Source organism: Zingiber officinale, chromosome 10A (genome assembly GCF_018446385.1).
Source record: "Zingiber officinale cultivar Zhangliang chromosome 10A, Zo_v1.1, whole genome shotgun sequence".
NCBI classification, from domain to species: Eukaryota; Viridiplantae; Streptophyta; class Magnoliopsida; order Zingiberales; family Zingiberaceae; genus Zingiber; species Zingiber officinale.
Window position 1 is genome coordinate 52472099 of NC_056004.1, and position 16131 is coordinate 52488229.

The 16131-nt window shown below is 40.5% G+C and overlaps 1 protein-coding gene across 1 annotated transcript; it reads right to left on the bottom strand.

Annotated features, from left to right (window-relative positions):
* Positions 1–7607: 7607 nt before the first annotated feature.
* On the bottom strand, positions 7608–8889 carry LOC122026660 (proline-rich receptor-like protein kinase PERK2). Its single transcript, XM_042585389.1, has 3 exons — positions 8415–8889; positions 7827–8069; positions 7608–7696 (listed from the first exon to the last, which is right to left on the bottom strand). The coding sequence occupies exons 1-3, from the start codon at positions 8887–8889 to the stop codon at positions 7608–7610; spliced, it is 807 nt and encodes a 268-aa protein (XP_042441323.1).
* Positions 8890–16131: the final 7242 nt, after the last annotated feature.

Below are 16131 nucleotides of genomic sequence, written 5' to 3' on the forward strand. Positions count from 1 at the left end.
AATCCACAACCAATAATAACCTAAGTCCAGAACTCCCCAATTAACACAATTAGAGATCTGATACTAAACTCCCAACTTAGGGGCAGAACTAAAGTGATCAAATCCCAAATACCTATATATGCTTTACCTACAACGATGCCAAGTTCTTCCTCTCTGCTGGAGATTTAACAGAGAGTTAGACTAGGGCTTGGAGGTGGCTCGGTCCTCTCTGGTGATCAGCAACCGACATTGAGGCGGGAGATCGACAGTGATCAGGTAAGAGGGTGACGACTTCTTCGACTACCTGTGAGCAAGAGGCAAGCATCGAATCTGAACCCTCGGTGAGATTGAGGACTTCTGTGGTGAGGAGGCAACGGGCAGAGAGAAGAGTGTGACGCTAGGGCTTCCTCGGCCAAGGGGCTTTGTACGCAGGGATGGGTGGAGCCGTCGGGTGGAGGACGAAGGGATTGGGAGAAGGGCTCGGCCGGTGGTGGCTCAAGCGTCACATAGGGCAGAGGGGAGGTGGCACCCGGGCGACAAGGTGGCGATCGGCACTGGAGTTCCTGTGGTCGGTGATCGACGCGTTGCTCGGAATGGATGAGGAGGAAGAATTGGCGAAGGAAGAGGGGAAGAAGAGAAAGAGGTCGTCGGCGGTGGCGTGGAGAGTTTAGGGCTCGGGTGGGGGAAGAGGAAGAGATCGGTGAGAAGAAATAGGAAGAACTGGCGCCGACGATTTTGGGAAGATGGAAACCATCGGGTTGCGAAGAACGGGCGACGTCGGGGATGACTCGGGCACGTGGGGGAAGGGAAGGAAATAAAAGAAAATAAAAGAAAAAGAAAAATTCAACATTTCCTCGTTTAAATGGGGTAGCCTAAACAGGCTTTCCCGGACTCAATATTTATCACCGTAACCTAAGTCATACGAGCTCCGAAAAATTCCCGAAAAATTTCTAAAAATTTCGACAAATTCCCTTATGGTTATTCGCCCTTTTTTGATATTTTACATTCTCCCCCACTAATAAACCATCAGCAAGTACTAACAACAAATATATAATATAAATGCTGAACGAAAATTAACTCACATACCTCAAATGAAAAGGTGGGGGTATCGAGCTTGGATAGTATCCTCGAGCTCCCAGGTAGCCTCCTCGTCCAAATGATGCTGTCATCCGACTTTAACCAGTCGGATAGTCTTGTTCTGTAGCTGACGATCTTTCCGGTCCAGAATCCGTACTGGAACTTCCTCATAAGTGACGTCAGGCTGAATGGGAACTGAGATATCTGTTAGCACATGTGTCGGGTCGGGTATGTATCTTCTCAGGATAGATACGTGGAATATGTCGTGCACGCCTGCCAGGGACGGTGGTAGTGCCAGACGATAAGCTACTACTCCAATCCTCTCCAGGATCTGGAAAGGGCCAATGTACCGCGAAGCTAGCTTACCTCTGAGGCCAAATCTCTTCACCCCTTTCGTGGGTGAAACTCATAAAAATACATGGTTGCCAGTAGAGAACTCTAGGGGTCTCCGTCTCCGATCGGCATAACTCTTCTGGCGGTCCTGCTGTTAGAGTGTATACTAAAAGCCTAGCTTTTGGTATAAATATTTATCTAGAAATAAGAATCACATTGGTCAAATGTATACATTTATGATAAATGTAGTTGCTCAATTAATTTATATTATAGATAACATAGTGTGTGGTGTCACACACAGAAGATCATGTTATCAGTATCTTATAAATTATAAACAGTAGCTCACGACCATGATGGAAAGGAATAAACCATTGGAAGGTCGTAATGTAATTAGGTATTAGTTTATCTTAACTATATAATTACACTAGTACACTAAGAGTGTATTGAGTAGGACCATTAGAGGTCGTTTCTTTTATACTGACTTTATAAAGGAACAAAGACCTCAGTTATTATGGAAGTGTGTGCTCTTAATCCTAATATAATAACAAGCACATATATTTGATATTTATTTCTTTAATTTATCAATGGGTGAGATTTAGTTTGATGAATCAATAAGCCCGATAAGTTGGGAAATGATCACTTATAGTGTGTGTTGTTGATTATAGAAGGAAACTGTGTCCTAGTAATCTAGGTTGAGAATGTCCCCAAGAGGAGGTCATAAAGATTGTCATGTTAAACCCTGCAGGTGGACTTAGTCCGACATGATGATGAAGTTGAGTGGTACTACTCTTGGAGCTAGATATTAATTAAGTGAGTTGTCAGTAACTTACTTACTTAGTGGACATTTGTTATCTTAAACACAGGGAGACTAACACACTCATGATAAGAAGGAGCCCAAAATGTAATTTGGGACTGGTGCGGTAGTTCAATAATAGTTCTCTAGTGGAATGAATTATTATTGATAAAATTAAGTTGTGTTCGAGGCGAGCACGGGATGCTTAATTTTATCGGGAGACCAAAACCAATTCCTCCTCTCGGTCCCTATCGTAGCCTCTAGTATATAGAGATTTATACCCACCGCATACCCACCTTCTTACCCATCCAATGGGGTCGGCCAAGCTAGCTTGGAACCCAAGCTAGGGCCGGCCAAGACCAAGTGGATGAGTCATGTAGGTGGCCGGCCAAAGCTTGGGTCCCAAGCTTAGGTGGACGGCCACTATAATATTAAAAAGGATTTTTATTAAAATTATTTCTTATGTGGATATCATGATTTTAAAAGAGAGTTTAAAAATTAAAAATTTCCTTTTATAGTTTTCTGCAAAAGATTAAGAGAAGAGATTAATCTCTTTCCTTATTTGTAGTTTAAAAGGATGGTTTTAATTTTTGGTAAAAACTTTCCTTATTTGTAAATCATCTATATGTTTAAAAGAGAGTTTAAAATTTGAAATCTTTCCTTATTTGTTGATTAAAGGAGGATTTTAAATTTTAAGAAAACTTTCCTTTTTAACCATGTTCATGATTTAAAAGAAAAGTTTTAAAATTAATAATTCTCTTTTATTAGTTTCTACAAAAGATTGAGAAAAGATTTGATATCTTTCCTTACTTGTAGATTAAAAGAGATTTTAATTTTTAGAGATAACTTTCTTTTTATCCATATGTTTAAAAGAAAGATTTTAATTTATTAAATTTCCTTTTTATAAACCAATCATGAAGGGATTAAATTATTAGAGAAATTTTATAAATTTCTAGAGACAAATTAGGAAGTTTTAATTAATTAAAACTCTCCTTGTTTGTAGCTTTTATGTGGCCGGCCAAATAAAATTGAGAAAGAAAATTATTTTAATTAAATAATTTTTCCTTTTCAATGGAAAAAGAATTAAGGAAATTTTTATTAAATTTTCCTTATTTGCCAGGATCAAGGATTATAAAAGAGGGGGTAGAGGAGGCTTCAAGGCTAACGACTCTATTCTATTTTTCTCCCTCTTTTCCTTGGTGGTGTGGCCGGCCCTATTTCTCTCCTCTCCTCTTGTTGGCCGAAACTTATCTCTTGGTGGAGCTTTTGTTAGTGGCCGGATCAAGGAATGAGAAGAAGGAGAGAAAGCAAGCCTCGTTTCTAGCATCCCTTGGAGCATGGTGGTGGTGGTCGAACCTCTTCATCCTAGAAGATGTTTTGATGGCCGAAACTTGCAAGGAAAAAGAAGGTGATTGGTGGTTTCTCATCTCGGAAGAACGTTGCCCACACAACGTCCGAGGTTAGAAGAGGAATACGGTAGAAGATCAAGAGGTTTTTCTAAAAGGTATAACTAGTATTTTTTCTTTCCGCATCATACTAGTTATTTTTGGAAATAATACTAAATACAAGAGGCATACGATTCTAGAGTTTCGAATTTGTTTTCGATATAGTGTTCTTTTGTTTTTCTTTTCCTTGTGATTTAATTTTTCTTTTCGGTTAACCTAAAGTTATTTTAGGAAATTAAATATTAGCTTTCCATAAAAGGTTTTGTCTAGTCGGTGGTGGTTGCTCCCATATCCAAGAAGGTCATGTGCCTCGCCACGTCAGTACTGGGAACCAATTATGGAAATTAATATTTAATGGAATTAATAACTTAAGGTGACTTGGGTCAAACGTGTTAAGTTCCGCAGGAGATCCAAGTCAAAACCTAAAAGAACAAATAGATTAAGTTTTGGATCAAACGTGTTAAGTTCCGCAGGCGATCCAAAATTTAATTTAAAAGAACACATGGTAGCTAGGAAAAGGTTCAGACCTTTGTACAAAATTTTTATACAGTGGAACCTCTAGGTTTTCCGAGTAGCAACCAACACATGCGCCTCTGACATCCTCCGTCTTATAGTACAGACCAACTCTGCCTCCTGTTGAGCTCTATGAGGCCCTAACAACTGGGCCTCCCTAACCTCATCCCAGAGGGTGGGTGTCCGATAAGGCCTACCATACAACGCCCAAATGATGCCATCTAGATAGCCGAATGAAAGTTGTTGTTGTAGGTAAACTCTACCAATGGCAAATGTTCCTCCCAACTGCCTCTGAAATCCAATACACAAGATCTCAACAAGTTCTCTAGAGTCTGAATGGTCCGCTCTGATTGTCCATCTGTCTGCGGATGGAAAGTTGTACTGAAACCGAGCTGAGTGCCCAAGGCTTGCTACAGGCTCTGTCAGAACCGGGACGTGAACCATGGGTCTCTATCCGAAATAATACTCAAAGGAACTCCATGTAATCTGATGATCTCTCGACAATACAGATTTGCCAATCTCGATCCAGGGAATCAGTCTTCCGGATCGCTATGAAGTGCGTGGATTTGGTTAATTGATCAACGATTACCCAAATCACATCATGGCCTCGTCGTGTCCTAGGCAAATCCACCACAAAATCCATGGTAATGTGTTCCCATTTCCACTCAAGAATAGGAATCCGCTGAAGTAATCCAGCAGGTCTCTGGTGCTCTGCCTTTACCTGCTGACAGACAAGACATCTAGCTACAAATTTTGCGATGTCTTTCTTCATACCGTTCCACCAGTAGGAAAGCCTCAAATCACGATACATGCAGGCCCCTCCTGGGTGGATCGTAAATCGAGAGTGATGAGCCTCCTGAAGTAGCTCCTGTAAGACTGGGTGGACAGAGGTACGCATAATCTACCTTGTAAATATATAATACCCTCCTCATCTCGTGTGAACTCGGTCTACTGACCGAAAGCTATCTGTTGCCAATAAACTGAAAATTTTGATCACCGGCCTGGGCCTCTCGGATCCTCGTCCTGATCGACGAATGAGCAACCATGGTAACCAGGATACCCTGCTCTGTCTGTCCCTGCTCCTGAAGGCCCAACTCGGAGAAGCCCTGAATCAAATCCGTGACTGAAGCTCAGTGGCAAGCCAAAGTCCCTCTGGACTTCCTGCTGAGTGCATCGACAACCACATTAGCTTTACCTGGATGATAGCTAATGGTATAGTCATAATCCTTCAGGAACTCTATCCATCTCCTCTGTCGGTGATTGAGTTCCTTCTGGGTGAAAATATATTTGAGACTCTTATGATCCGTAAGAATCTCAAAGGTAATGTCGTACAGATGATGCCGCCAAATCTTCAAAGCAAAGATGATGGCGGCTAGCTCCAAATCATATACTAGGTAGTTCTTCTCATGCTCCTTCAACTGACGAGAAGAATAGGAGACTACCCTACCGTGCTGCATCAGGACAACACCCAAACCCTAAAAATATGCGTCGATGTAGAGCACGAATCCGTCCTCTCCGGAGGGTAAAACCAAAATTGGAGTTGACACTAATCTCTGCTTCAGCTCCTAGAAGCTGGTCTCGCAATCTTTTGTCCAAGTGAACTTCACGCCTTTCCTGGTCAGGCATGTCAATGGCATAGAAATCCGGGAGAAACCCTCGACGAACCGTCTGTAATATTTAGCTAGTCCCAGAAAACTACAGATCTCATGTACTGCTACGGATCTCCTGTACTAATTTCAGCTACTCCCAACTAGTGACAGCCTCGATCTTCTGAGGGTCTACGGAAATACCTCTGCTAGAAACCACGTGTCCCAGAAAATCGACTGAAGATAGCCAGAAGGCTCACTTTCTTAACTTCGCATATAGCTGATGTCGTCGAAGAGTCTCCAAGATTGTGCGAAGATGCTGTGCATGTTCCTCCTCGGAACGCGAGTAGACCAATATGGCATCGATAAAAACGATAATAAACTGATCAAGATACTCCAGGAAGACGAGGTTCATCAAATTCATAAATATCGCTGGAGCATTGGTAAACCCAAATGACATTACCAAAAACTCATAATGGTCGTATCTAGTACGGAATGTTGTCTTCTGAATATCAGATTCTTTGACTCTCAGCTGATGATATCCAGACCACAGATCAATCTTAGAATACACTGAGGTACCTCTGAGCTGATCAAATAAATCCTCAATCCATGGTAAGGGGTACTTATTCCTGACGGTCACTGCATTCAACTGTCTGTAATCAATGCACAACCTCAGAGTACCGTCCTTTTTCTTGACAAATAATACCAGAGAACCCCATGGAGAAGCACTAGGGAGTATAAATCCCCTGTCTAAAGGCTCATGGAGTTGAACCTTCAGTTCGTTCAACTCTTTTGGTGTCATACGGTAAGGAGCTTTCGATGTTGACACGGTTCCCAGAATCAATTGAATAGCAAACTCCACTTGCCTTCTAGGAGGAAAACCTGGTAGCTCCTCCGAAAATACATCCGGATACTCTCGGACTATTGGAACTTCGGAGAGTTGAGAACCACTGTCGTCTTCAGTATGAATCAAAGATAATAGAAAACCCTGACAACCATGTGACAGCAGGTTTTCAGCCTGAATCTCCGAAATAGTCGATATGCAGTCGTCTCTGATGCCAGTGAAATCCCACGAGGGTTGGTTCGGAGGTTGGAATGTGACTACCCTCGTCTGGCAATCAACAATGACATGATATGCTGACAAACAATCCATGCCAAGAATAATATCAAAGTCGATCATTTCCAGTACTAAAAGATGTACCATCAGTATCATGTTGTCAAAGTCTAACGGGCAATGTCTGACCTCCTGGATGATGTCAAAAGTATCACCGGATGGTAGAGATATGGTCAATCACTGCGGTCTAATAGTGGGTAGTCTACCAATCTCCCTCATAAATGTATGGGATATAAAAGAATGTGAGCTACCTATATCTATCAGCATATCAGCAGATAAGGCATAAATGAAAATCGTACCGTGGAAAACAGATCTGTCGGCCCGCTGCGCATCCTCTCTGGTGACCACATGAATACGTCCAGTCTCTGGCGAAGGTAGAGGTGGTAACGCTGCCAGCGGCTGCTGCATTTAGGCAGGAGCCTGCCACTAAGGCGGTGCTGGAGACTGTGCTATAGGTGGATGTAAGAGCTACGACTGATACTATACTGGTGGCTGGGGTCGCGTCTAGTATTGAACCAGTGGTTGGAGCTATAGATACTGGACTAGGGGCTGAGGCTGCGGCTGATACTGAGGTCCCACAACTGAACTCTATGGTACCATAAAGGTGTTGGAGTGATCCTGTCCATGCATGCCATATGCAGCTGCTGCAAGGGGGGCGGACATCTGCTGACGATGCGAAGATTGGGCTCTCTGCCCTCCTCGTTGAGCCCCTGACTGACTGTACTATCCTCCATGAGCAGTAACTCTGGAAGTAATATGCTGAGCCTTCAGCGGACAATCTCGATTCTGGTGCCCAGGCAGTTTGCAATAATAGCAAACTGATTGCCCCGGAGAGCAGGCTGAGGTGATGTGGTCTCTGGACCCATATCAGAAATAGTGAATGTCGCTGGCAGATTGTTTCTGGTTCTGTTGAGAAGACCGGAAATGTCCTGAGGAAGATTATCCTGACTTCTGAGGCCGGCCAGATGCCCCAGAAGTACCCTGACCTGGCCGACTACGACCACTCTGCTGTTGTGCAGCCTGTGTCGGTTGGATCTTTCCTAATGTTCGATTAGTCTGCTTCTTTTTCTTGTCCAGATACGCTCTCTGGTGAGCTGACTCTATCATCAGAGCTCTGTCCAGTGTCTCTATGTAAGACGAGTTCCCAAAACCGGCAAGCTTTACTTGTAGATGCCCATCCAGTTCCTGAATAAACTGCTGCATACGGAAACTGTCCTCAGCAACTAGTTCTAGACAAAATCTGACCAACTGATTAAACTCGACATTGTACTCTGTCACTGAGCGGTTGTTCTGTTGTAGACTCAGAAAATCCTAACGGCGAGTCATCTGATATGCCCGTGGGAAGCAGTGGCTCTCAAAAGCCTCTCTGAATCTGGCCCAGATGATGTGCTACTCGCCTATGATGGAACGCTACGAAACCCACCAGGTGTCGGCCTTATCCCGTAAATGGAAAGCAGCCAGCTCTGCTTTCTCCCATTCGGAGCAAGGTATGTAGAAGAAGGTCCGCTCCATGGTCTCTATCCAAGATTGGGCCACACTCGGATCAGTCTCTCCTCGGAAGAGTGTGAATCGACTCTTCATCGACTCTGCCAATGTTGGGATCCGGGTTCGTGCTGTGACAATATCTGTGAGGTGGGTAGGGATCGACGCAGGAACTGGCTGAATCCCTGGAGCTGGTGCTATAGGTGGTACCGCTGAATAGACCGGGGGAGGTACTCTCGGTGTTGCTGCATAAACTGGGGCATATACCGCTGGTGGTATTGTAGGGTCGATATGAGTGGCCATGACTGGAGGTACGATAGGTGGTGGTACTGGAAATGGAGCAACCGGTACCGCTGGTGCGAATGCTGGGTACACTGTAGGTACTGAGGGCATAGGTGCCGCTGGTGCCGGGTACACGGTAGGTCCAGGTGGCGGTGGTGTCTGGTACACCGTAGGCTCGACCGGAGCAGGTGCGGGGTATGCCGGTAGTACCCTTGGTGGTACCGTAAATACGGTAGGAGTGGGTACAGCGGGTGCAACCGAGGTAGGTACCTCTAAAGGAGTCATTGGGATCTGAGAGCCCGACGCACCCGCAGTATCTTGAGTCTGCCCCTGACCGACAGGCTCAAACCCAGTAGGGATCTCTGGCAAGTCCATTGCCAGAGATTCCAAAGTCCTCTTACGTGGTCGTCCAACACCACGTCTCGCAACTACTCGTGTAGATCTCCTCATATATGTTAAGTTATATCACAAATATCACTTCAAGTATAAAATTATAAAATTACCTTTATACCTATTTGTTGTCTGGAGATGTTTCGTCATTGTCCAGTCCCCATATGTAACCTCGGAATCCCGTACGAGAAAATCGACAAAAATCCGTACAAATCCAAAATAAAATTCCAAAACACGAACATAACGAAAATCTGTATAAATTTGAAAATGCCCAGTTTGGCTCGCAAACTTGGCTCTGATACCAAATAAATTGTCACGCCCCAGGTAGTCCCTGCCTGAAGAAATTTCAACAGTATTTCCCTGCTCTGATACCAAATAAATTGTCACGCCCCAGGTAGTCCCTACTAGAAGAAATTTCGGCAGCATCTCCCCTATACGGGTGACAATCTGAAACTTACTACATCAATCCAGATACCTCGGCCAACACAGTCGGAATAATAACAATAAAAATAAGTCAAACACCCACGCAGATTACTAGTAAAACTAAACTAATGCAACGATAAGAAAAATCCTTTCAAATATCCTACTCAACTACACCCATAAAGCTCAAAACTTATATCCTACTCAACTACACCCATAAAACTCAAATCACGATGCAATAAAATGAACTCACCTCTTCTGTCGTCCAAGCATGCATGTAGTAAAACATATCCAATAAATCTCATCAACAATAAAGATAATATAATATCCATAAAGCAAAACCAGCATAATTCCAATACATAGACAACTATATAGTAAGAAAAGAACAATGAAAAGGTCCATATGAAAATCCTCTAAATTTGGAGGGGGACTAGCGATTGGAAATCCTCAACCTGAAAATAGTATATCAACGGGGTGAGTCAACTTCTCAGCGGGTAACTACTGACATACATAGTAAGAAATATAACAAATAGCACTAATCATGCGTACAGTCTCCTAATATAAGAAGGATAAATGCAACTGAAATAAATAGGAGAACAACTGTACTAACCAAGACCTGGTGTATGGATAATAAACTGAGAGATATCGAAATCCTGTATGCATGTCAAACATATGCATCCATCCAATATGCAGCAAATAAATGCAGCAAACATAAGCAATAAATGCATCAATGTGTATCATGTCAATGACATGTCCTGGTCACCCCTACTTCCAATCAACCATCTCACACACGATGGTGAGACCGAGTCGGTAGGGTTGTGACAACCGTGCACTCTGCCATCACTGCTCCTGATGAGTGACTGAGTGGACGGGATGCTGTCAGAGTACACCTATCCTCCTACTCCAAATCATAAGTGGGGGATCTCAATGCTCTCATCTCCCTGAGCCAGTCTAGAGGAGGTATCCCTGACGTGCTACCACACTGCATCACGCTACCCATGAGTAGACCAACGAAGCATTGACAGAGCACCTGCTACAACACACCCTGCCTGAATAAAAATTGTTGGATCGAGATCACGCTAGAGGGGGGGTGAACAGCGTTCATGGATTTCACTCGTTTCGTAATCGAAAAACTATCGATTTAAAATGTATTGGAGTAATGCAGCGGAAATATTAAAGACACAAAAGATAAGGACGCCAAGATTTACTTGGTTCGGAGCCTTGGGCGACTCCTACTCCAAGGCCCGCGATTGTTGACCACTTTCAGTGGACAACAACTATAATATCGTTAAAGATTACAAATTTAAAGTACAATCAAAGAATTTAAATGACAATTATACCGATGAAGAATAACAATCTTGAAGCTTCGGGTCGTCGGGGATGTTAGAGTGTATACTAAAAGCCTAGCTTTTGTAAACATTTATTTTGAAATAAAGAATCACATTGGTCAAATGTCTACATTTATATGCTAATAGTTGTTCAATTAATTTATATTGTAGATAACATGGTGTGTGGTGTCACATACAGAAGATCTTGTTATCAATTCCTTATAAATTATAAACAGTAGCTCACGACTAAGATAGAAAGAAACAAACCATTGGAATAGTCATAGTGTAATTTGGTATTAGTTTATCTTAACTATAAAATTACACTAGTACACTCAGAGTGTATTGAGCTGGACCATTTAAGGTAAGTTCTTTTATACTGACTTAATAAAAGAACTAGACCTTTGTTATTATGGAAGTGTGTGCTCTTAATCCTGATATAATAACAAGCACATGTACTTAGTATTTATTTCTTTGACTTATCAAAGGGTGAAATTTAGCTCGATAAATCAAGAGGCCCAATAAGTTGGGAAACGATATTATTTATAGTGTGTGTTGTTGATTATAGAAGGAAACTGTGTCTTAATAATCTAGGTTGATGATGTCCCCAAGAGGAGCTCATAAGGATTGTCATGAAAATCCTGCAAGTGGACTTAGTCCGACATGACGATAAGGTTGAGTGGTACTACTCTTGGAGCTAGATATTAACTAAGTGAGTTGTCAGTAACTCATTTAATTAGTGACATTCTATATCTTAAACACAGGGAGACTAACACACTCATGATAAGAAGGAGCCCAAAATGTAATTTGGAATTGGTGCGGTAGTTCAATAATAATTCTTTAGTGGTATGAATTATTATTGATGAAATTAAATTGGGTGTTCGGGGTGAACACGGGAAGCTTAATTTCATCGGGAGACCAAAACCAATTCTTCCTCTCGGTCCCTATCGTAGCCTCTTATTTATAAATATTATACCCACCTATACCCACCTTCTTACCCATCCTTATGTGGTCAGCCAAGCCAAGCTTGGAGCCCAAGCAAGGGTCGGCCAAGACATGGCTTGGATGGGATGAAGTGTGGTCAACCCTAGCTTGAGTCCAAGCTTAGGTGGCCGGCCACAATAAAATTAAAAGGATTTTATTTTTTTTAAAATTTTCTTATATGGATTCCATGGTTTTAAAAGAGAGTTTAAAATTTAAATCTTTCCTTTTATAGCTTTTCTACAAAAAATTAAGTGAAAGGTTTGAAATCTTTCCTTATTTGTAGTTGAAAGGAAGATTTTAATTTTTCATAAAACTTTCCTTTTTAACCATCCTCATGATTTAAAAGAGAGTTTTAAAATTAAATCTTTACTTTTATAGTTTCTACAAAAGATTAAGAAAAGATTTCATATCTTTCCTTATTTATAGATTGAGAGGAAGATTTTAATTTTAAAGATAACTTTCCTTTTTGGAAATCATCCATATGTTTTAATAGAGAAATTTTAATTTATAAAAGTTTCCCTTTTTAACCAACTATGAAGGGAATTTTTTAAAAGAGAAATTTTTATTTTAAAAATTTTCAGAAACAAATTAGGAAGTTTTAATTTTTGTTTAAAACTTTCCTTGGATGGAGGATCATGAGGTGGTCGGCCATATATAGAAACAAGAAAGGAAATATTAATTAAATTTTCCTTTCATTGGCTAAGAGAATAAGGAAGTTTTTATAAAACTTTCCTTATTTGCCAAGACCAAGGAATATAAAAGAGAGGGTAGAGGTGTCTTACCTCATAACTTATGTTCTAGTTTTCCTCTCTTCTATTTCTTTGGTTGGTGGCCTGCCCTTCTCATCCTCTTCCTCTCCTCCTTTTCTTCTTCATTGGTGGTCGGCGGCATCAACTCTCAAGGAGCTTGTTGGTGGCCGGATTTTGCTTGGAGAAGGAGAGAAAGGAGGTTTTGTTTCTAGCATCCCTTGGAGCTTGGTGGTGTGGTCGGACCTCATCTATTCTTGGAATTCTTGTGGTGGCCAAAACTCATAAGTAGAAGAAGGAAGCTTGGGTGGTTCTCGTCTCGGTAGATCGTCGCCCACATGACGTCTGGGAGAAGAAGAGGAATACGGTAGAAGATCAAGAGGTTGCTGCTTACAAAGAAAGATATAACTAGTCATTGTTTTCCGCATCATACTAGTTTTCTTTGTATAGTTTTTGAAATACCAAACACAAGAGGCATGTGATTCTAGGTTTCAGATTTGTTTCGAATTTGTGTTTTCTTTGTTTTTCGAATTTGTGATTCGATTGTTCCTTTTGGTTAAACCTATGGTTATATAAGGAAATTAAATATTAGATTTCATTGAAAGGCTTTGTCTAGGAAGTGGTGGATGCTCCCATACCCAAGAAGGCCTAGTGCCTCGCCATGTTTAACCTGGATGCCAATTTCTAAAATTAATATTTAATTGAATTTATAACATGGGTGGATTTGGATCAATAATGTTAAGCATCGTTTGCGATCGAAGTCTAAACCACTAAGAACAGATAAGTTAAATTTGGAATCAATAATGTTAAGTTCTGTTTGCGATTCTTAATTTAATTTCTAAAGAACACAATAGGTTGTTAGTAAAGGTTCAGGACTTGTACAAAATTTTTGTACAGGGGAACCTGTATGATATTCAGCATAGCAACCAACAATTGGTATCAGAGCTAGGGTTTGCCTCTGTGTGTTTGGTTTTCAGTTTAATTATGTACATGTCATACATAATTTAGGCAAGATAATAGTAGGAATTGCTAACTTTGTGGTTGCAGGCTCCAACTATTATGGCTTATAGATATTGTGTGTGATTGGACCCTTGGGCATGTCAAGGGCATTTTATTGTGTGTGCATGATTGTAATATTAAATACAACAGGAGCTGCATTAGTTATTAGGATTTTACATTTTTGTTTTGATCTAGATTACATGTACATTCCTTTGTAGAATATAGGATCGATATATGTAAAATTCTATTTTTATCGTGGATCGTATCCTTGTAAGGCGTGGAACTATTTGTGGATCAGATGCGCAGCAGAAAAAAAAAGCAAGATAGATACGACGACAAGACCCGATTACGGTGGCTAAAAATGATAGTAGCTAGGGTTGGCAGCACACGGAGGATAGTGATGGAAAAGGCCATAATAGTTGAAAAATTGTTTCCATATTTATTGCTTTTATTTACTGTAATATGTGTGTGCATATGATGTATGCTTGCATGGTTAAAATTCCTCACCTTAAATAACTAAGTGGGAGAGGGATTAGTAAATAAATTCCACGGTCTCCATTACTGGTTTATAAGTTATGCAACAAACTTGCGTGTTGGCTCTGAGTGCCTCCCTCCACAACGGATGAGTTTGTTTGTGGATCACTAGATCAAACTTCCTTTATGGATGGTAATAATAAATTATTTAGGATGTGTGTGATCTTCTCTAACTGAAGGGGCATAATTCTATTTAATGGACTTAGTATCAAGTAATGGTATACACTTAGACACATTTAATAGTATCCTCCCCAACAAAGGCACTGCTATTATTTATGTGACCAAAGGGATACCAACTATTAATTTTATTTGTCATAAAATTAGGATGATAAGATAATAAAATTAATGGGTAGAACCCTCCTCTTACAAATGTTTGAATTTGTATACGTCCACACTAACGTAGCATACAAAATTCACGGTGTTTGAGGTGTTGGTGAATTTAAATGATATTGTTTTGAGGAATCAATATTATTTTATATTCTAAAGTTTTGACCAAATATTTGATCGAAGGAAGACCAACTATTAATTTTATTGACAAGATAATAAAATTAATAAAATCTCCTCTTACAAATGTTTAAATTTGTATACGTCCACACTAACATGACATACAAAATTCAAGGGGATTTTGAAGTGTTGGTCTTGACCAAATATTTTAGTGATTCTTAGGATTCCAAATATTTTTCAGTCCCCTAGCTGTTATACTATAGAATAGACTTAGTAGTCCCAATTATATAAATTAAAAAAGAAACCTAGACATTATTATAACTACTGAAGGCTATAAGTTTGTACTGTTAGAGGTCTTGCCTAGTGTGCCTAATAGTGATTCTAGTGAAGAGGAAATTGAGTATCATAAGAAATAGGTCAAGGTAAATGAGATGGTGTGGAGTTACATTTGGCTTTTATATCAAATGTGCTGCAACATCAGCATCAGACCATGCCTACTGGCCATGACATGATGTACAATCTCAAAGAACTCTTCTAACACTAGAATCGGGCTGACAGGAAAGACTAAATGATCTCTAGGTACTAGACTAAAAGCAGGAATGAATAAGCTGAAAGGCAAGTGCTTCATTTACAAGCAGTCTGGATATTTGTAGGCGGACTGCCCTCATAGGAAGAGAACAATATAGGTATATCTTATTCTCTAGTAGTTGAAATATGTTTAGTGGTGTTATCTACCGGTAGCTGGCGTGTAGATACGAGAACCACTAATCATGTCTGCAAATTATTACAGGGGTTACAGGAAACCCGACAACTACACGAAGGAGAAATCATTGTTTACATGGGCAATGCTACAGAAGTAGCAGCTGTTGCAGTGAGAGATGTTTATCATAATAAATATTGGTTTTGAGAAATTATCTTTACGTACCAAGTTTTAGAAAGAACTTAATTTCAGTTTCTAAACAATACAAGGATGGATATTCTGTCTATTTTGATAACAAAGGTGTTATCAAGAAAAATAGGGAAGTTATCTGTTTTGGTATGTTGGTTGGCAATTTGTATACTCTAAATCCAATTTCTCCCACAAAGCAACAAATGGAAATTAATAACACATCTTCTAATTCTAATAAGAGAAAGGAACCTTCGGAAATGAATCAAACATATCTTTGGCATCTAAGGCTTGGTCATATTAACTTAAGTAGGATTCAAAGGCTAATAACCGATGGACTCTTGGGTTCATTAGTGTTGGAAAACTTTCCAACTTGCGAATCTTCCTTGGAAGGTAAAATGACCAAGAGACCTTTTAAGGCCAAGGGGTATAGAGCCAAAAATGTGTTAGAACTAGTTCATTCTGATTTGTGTGGTCCTATGTCTATCTAGGCAAGAGGTGGTTACGAATATTTTGTCTCTTTTATAGACAATTATTCGAGATACGGATACATTTACTTAATGCGCTGCAAGTCTGAGTGCTTTGATAAGTTTAAAAAGTACAGGGTTGATGTGAAGAGACGTCATGGTAAAAATATCGAGACACTACGGTCTGATCGTGGTGGTGAATACCTCTTAGGAGAATTTAGGAATTACTTATCAGAGGCTGGGATTCAATCCCAATTGTCTGCACCTAGTACACCCCAACAAAATGGTGTGGCAGAACGAAGGAATAGGACTCTTATGGAAATGGTGAGATC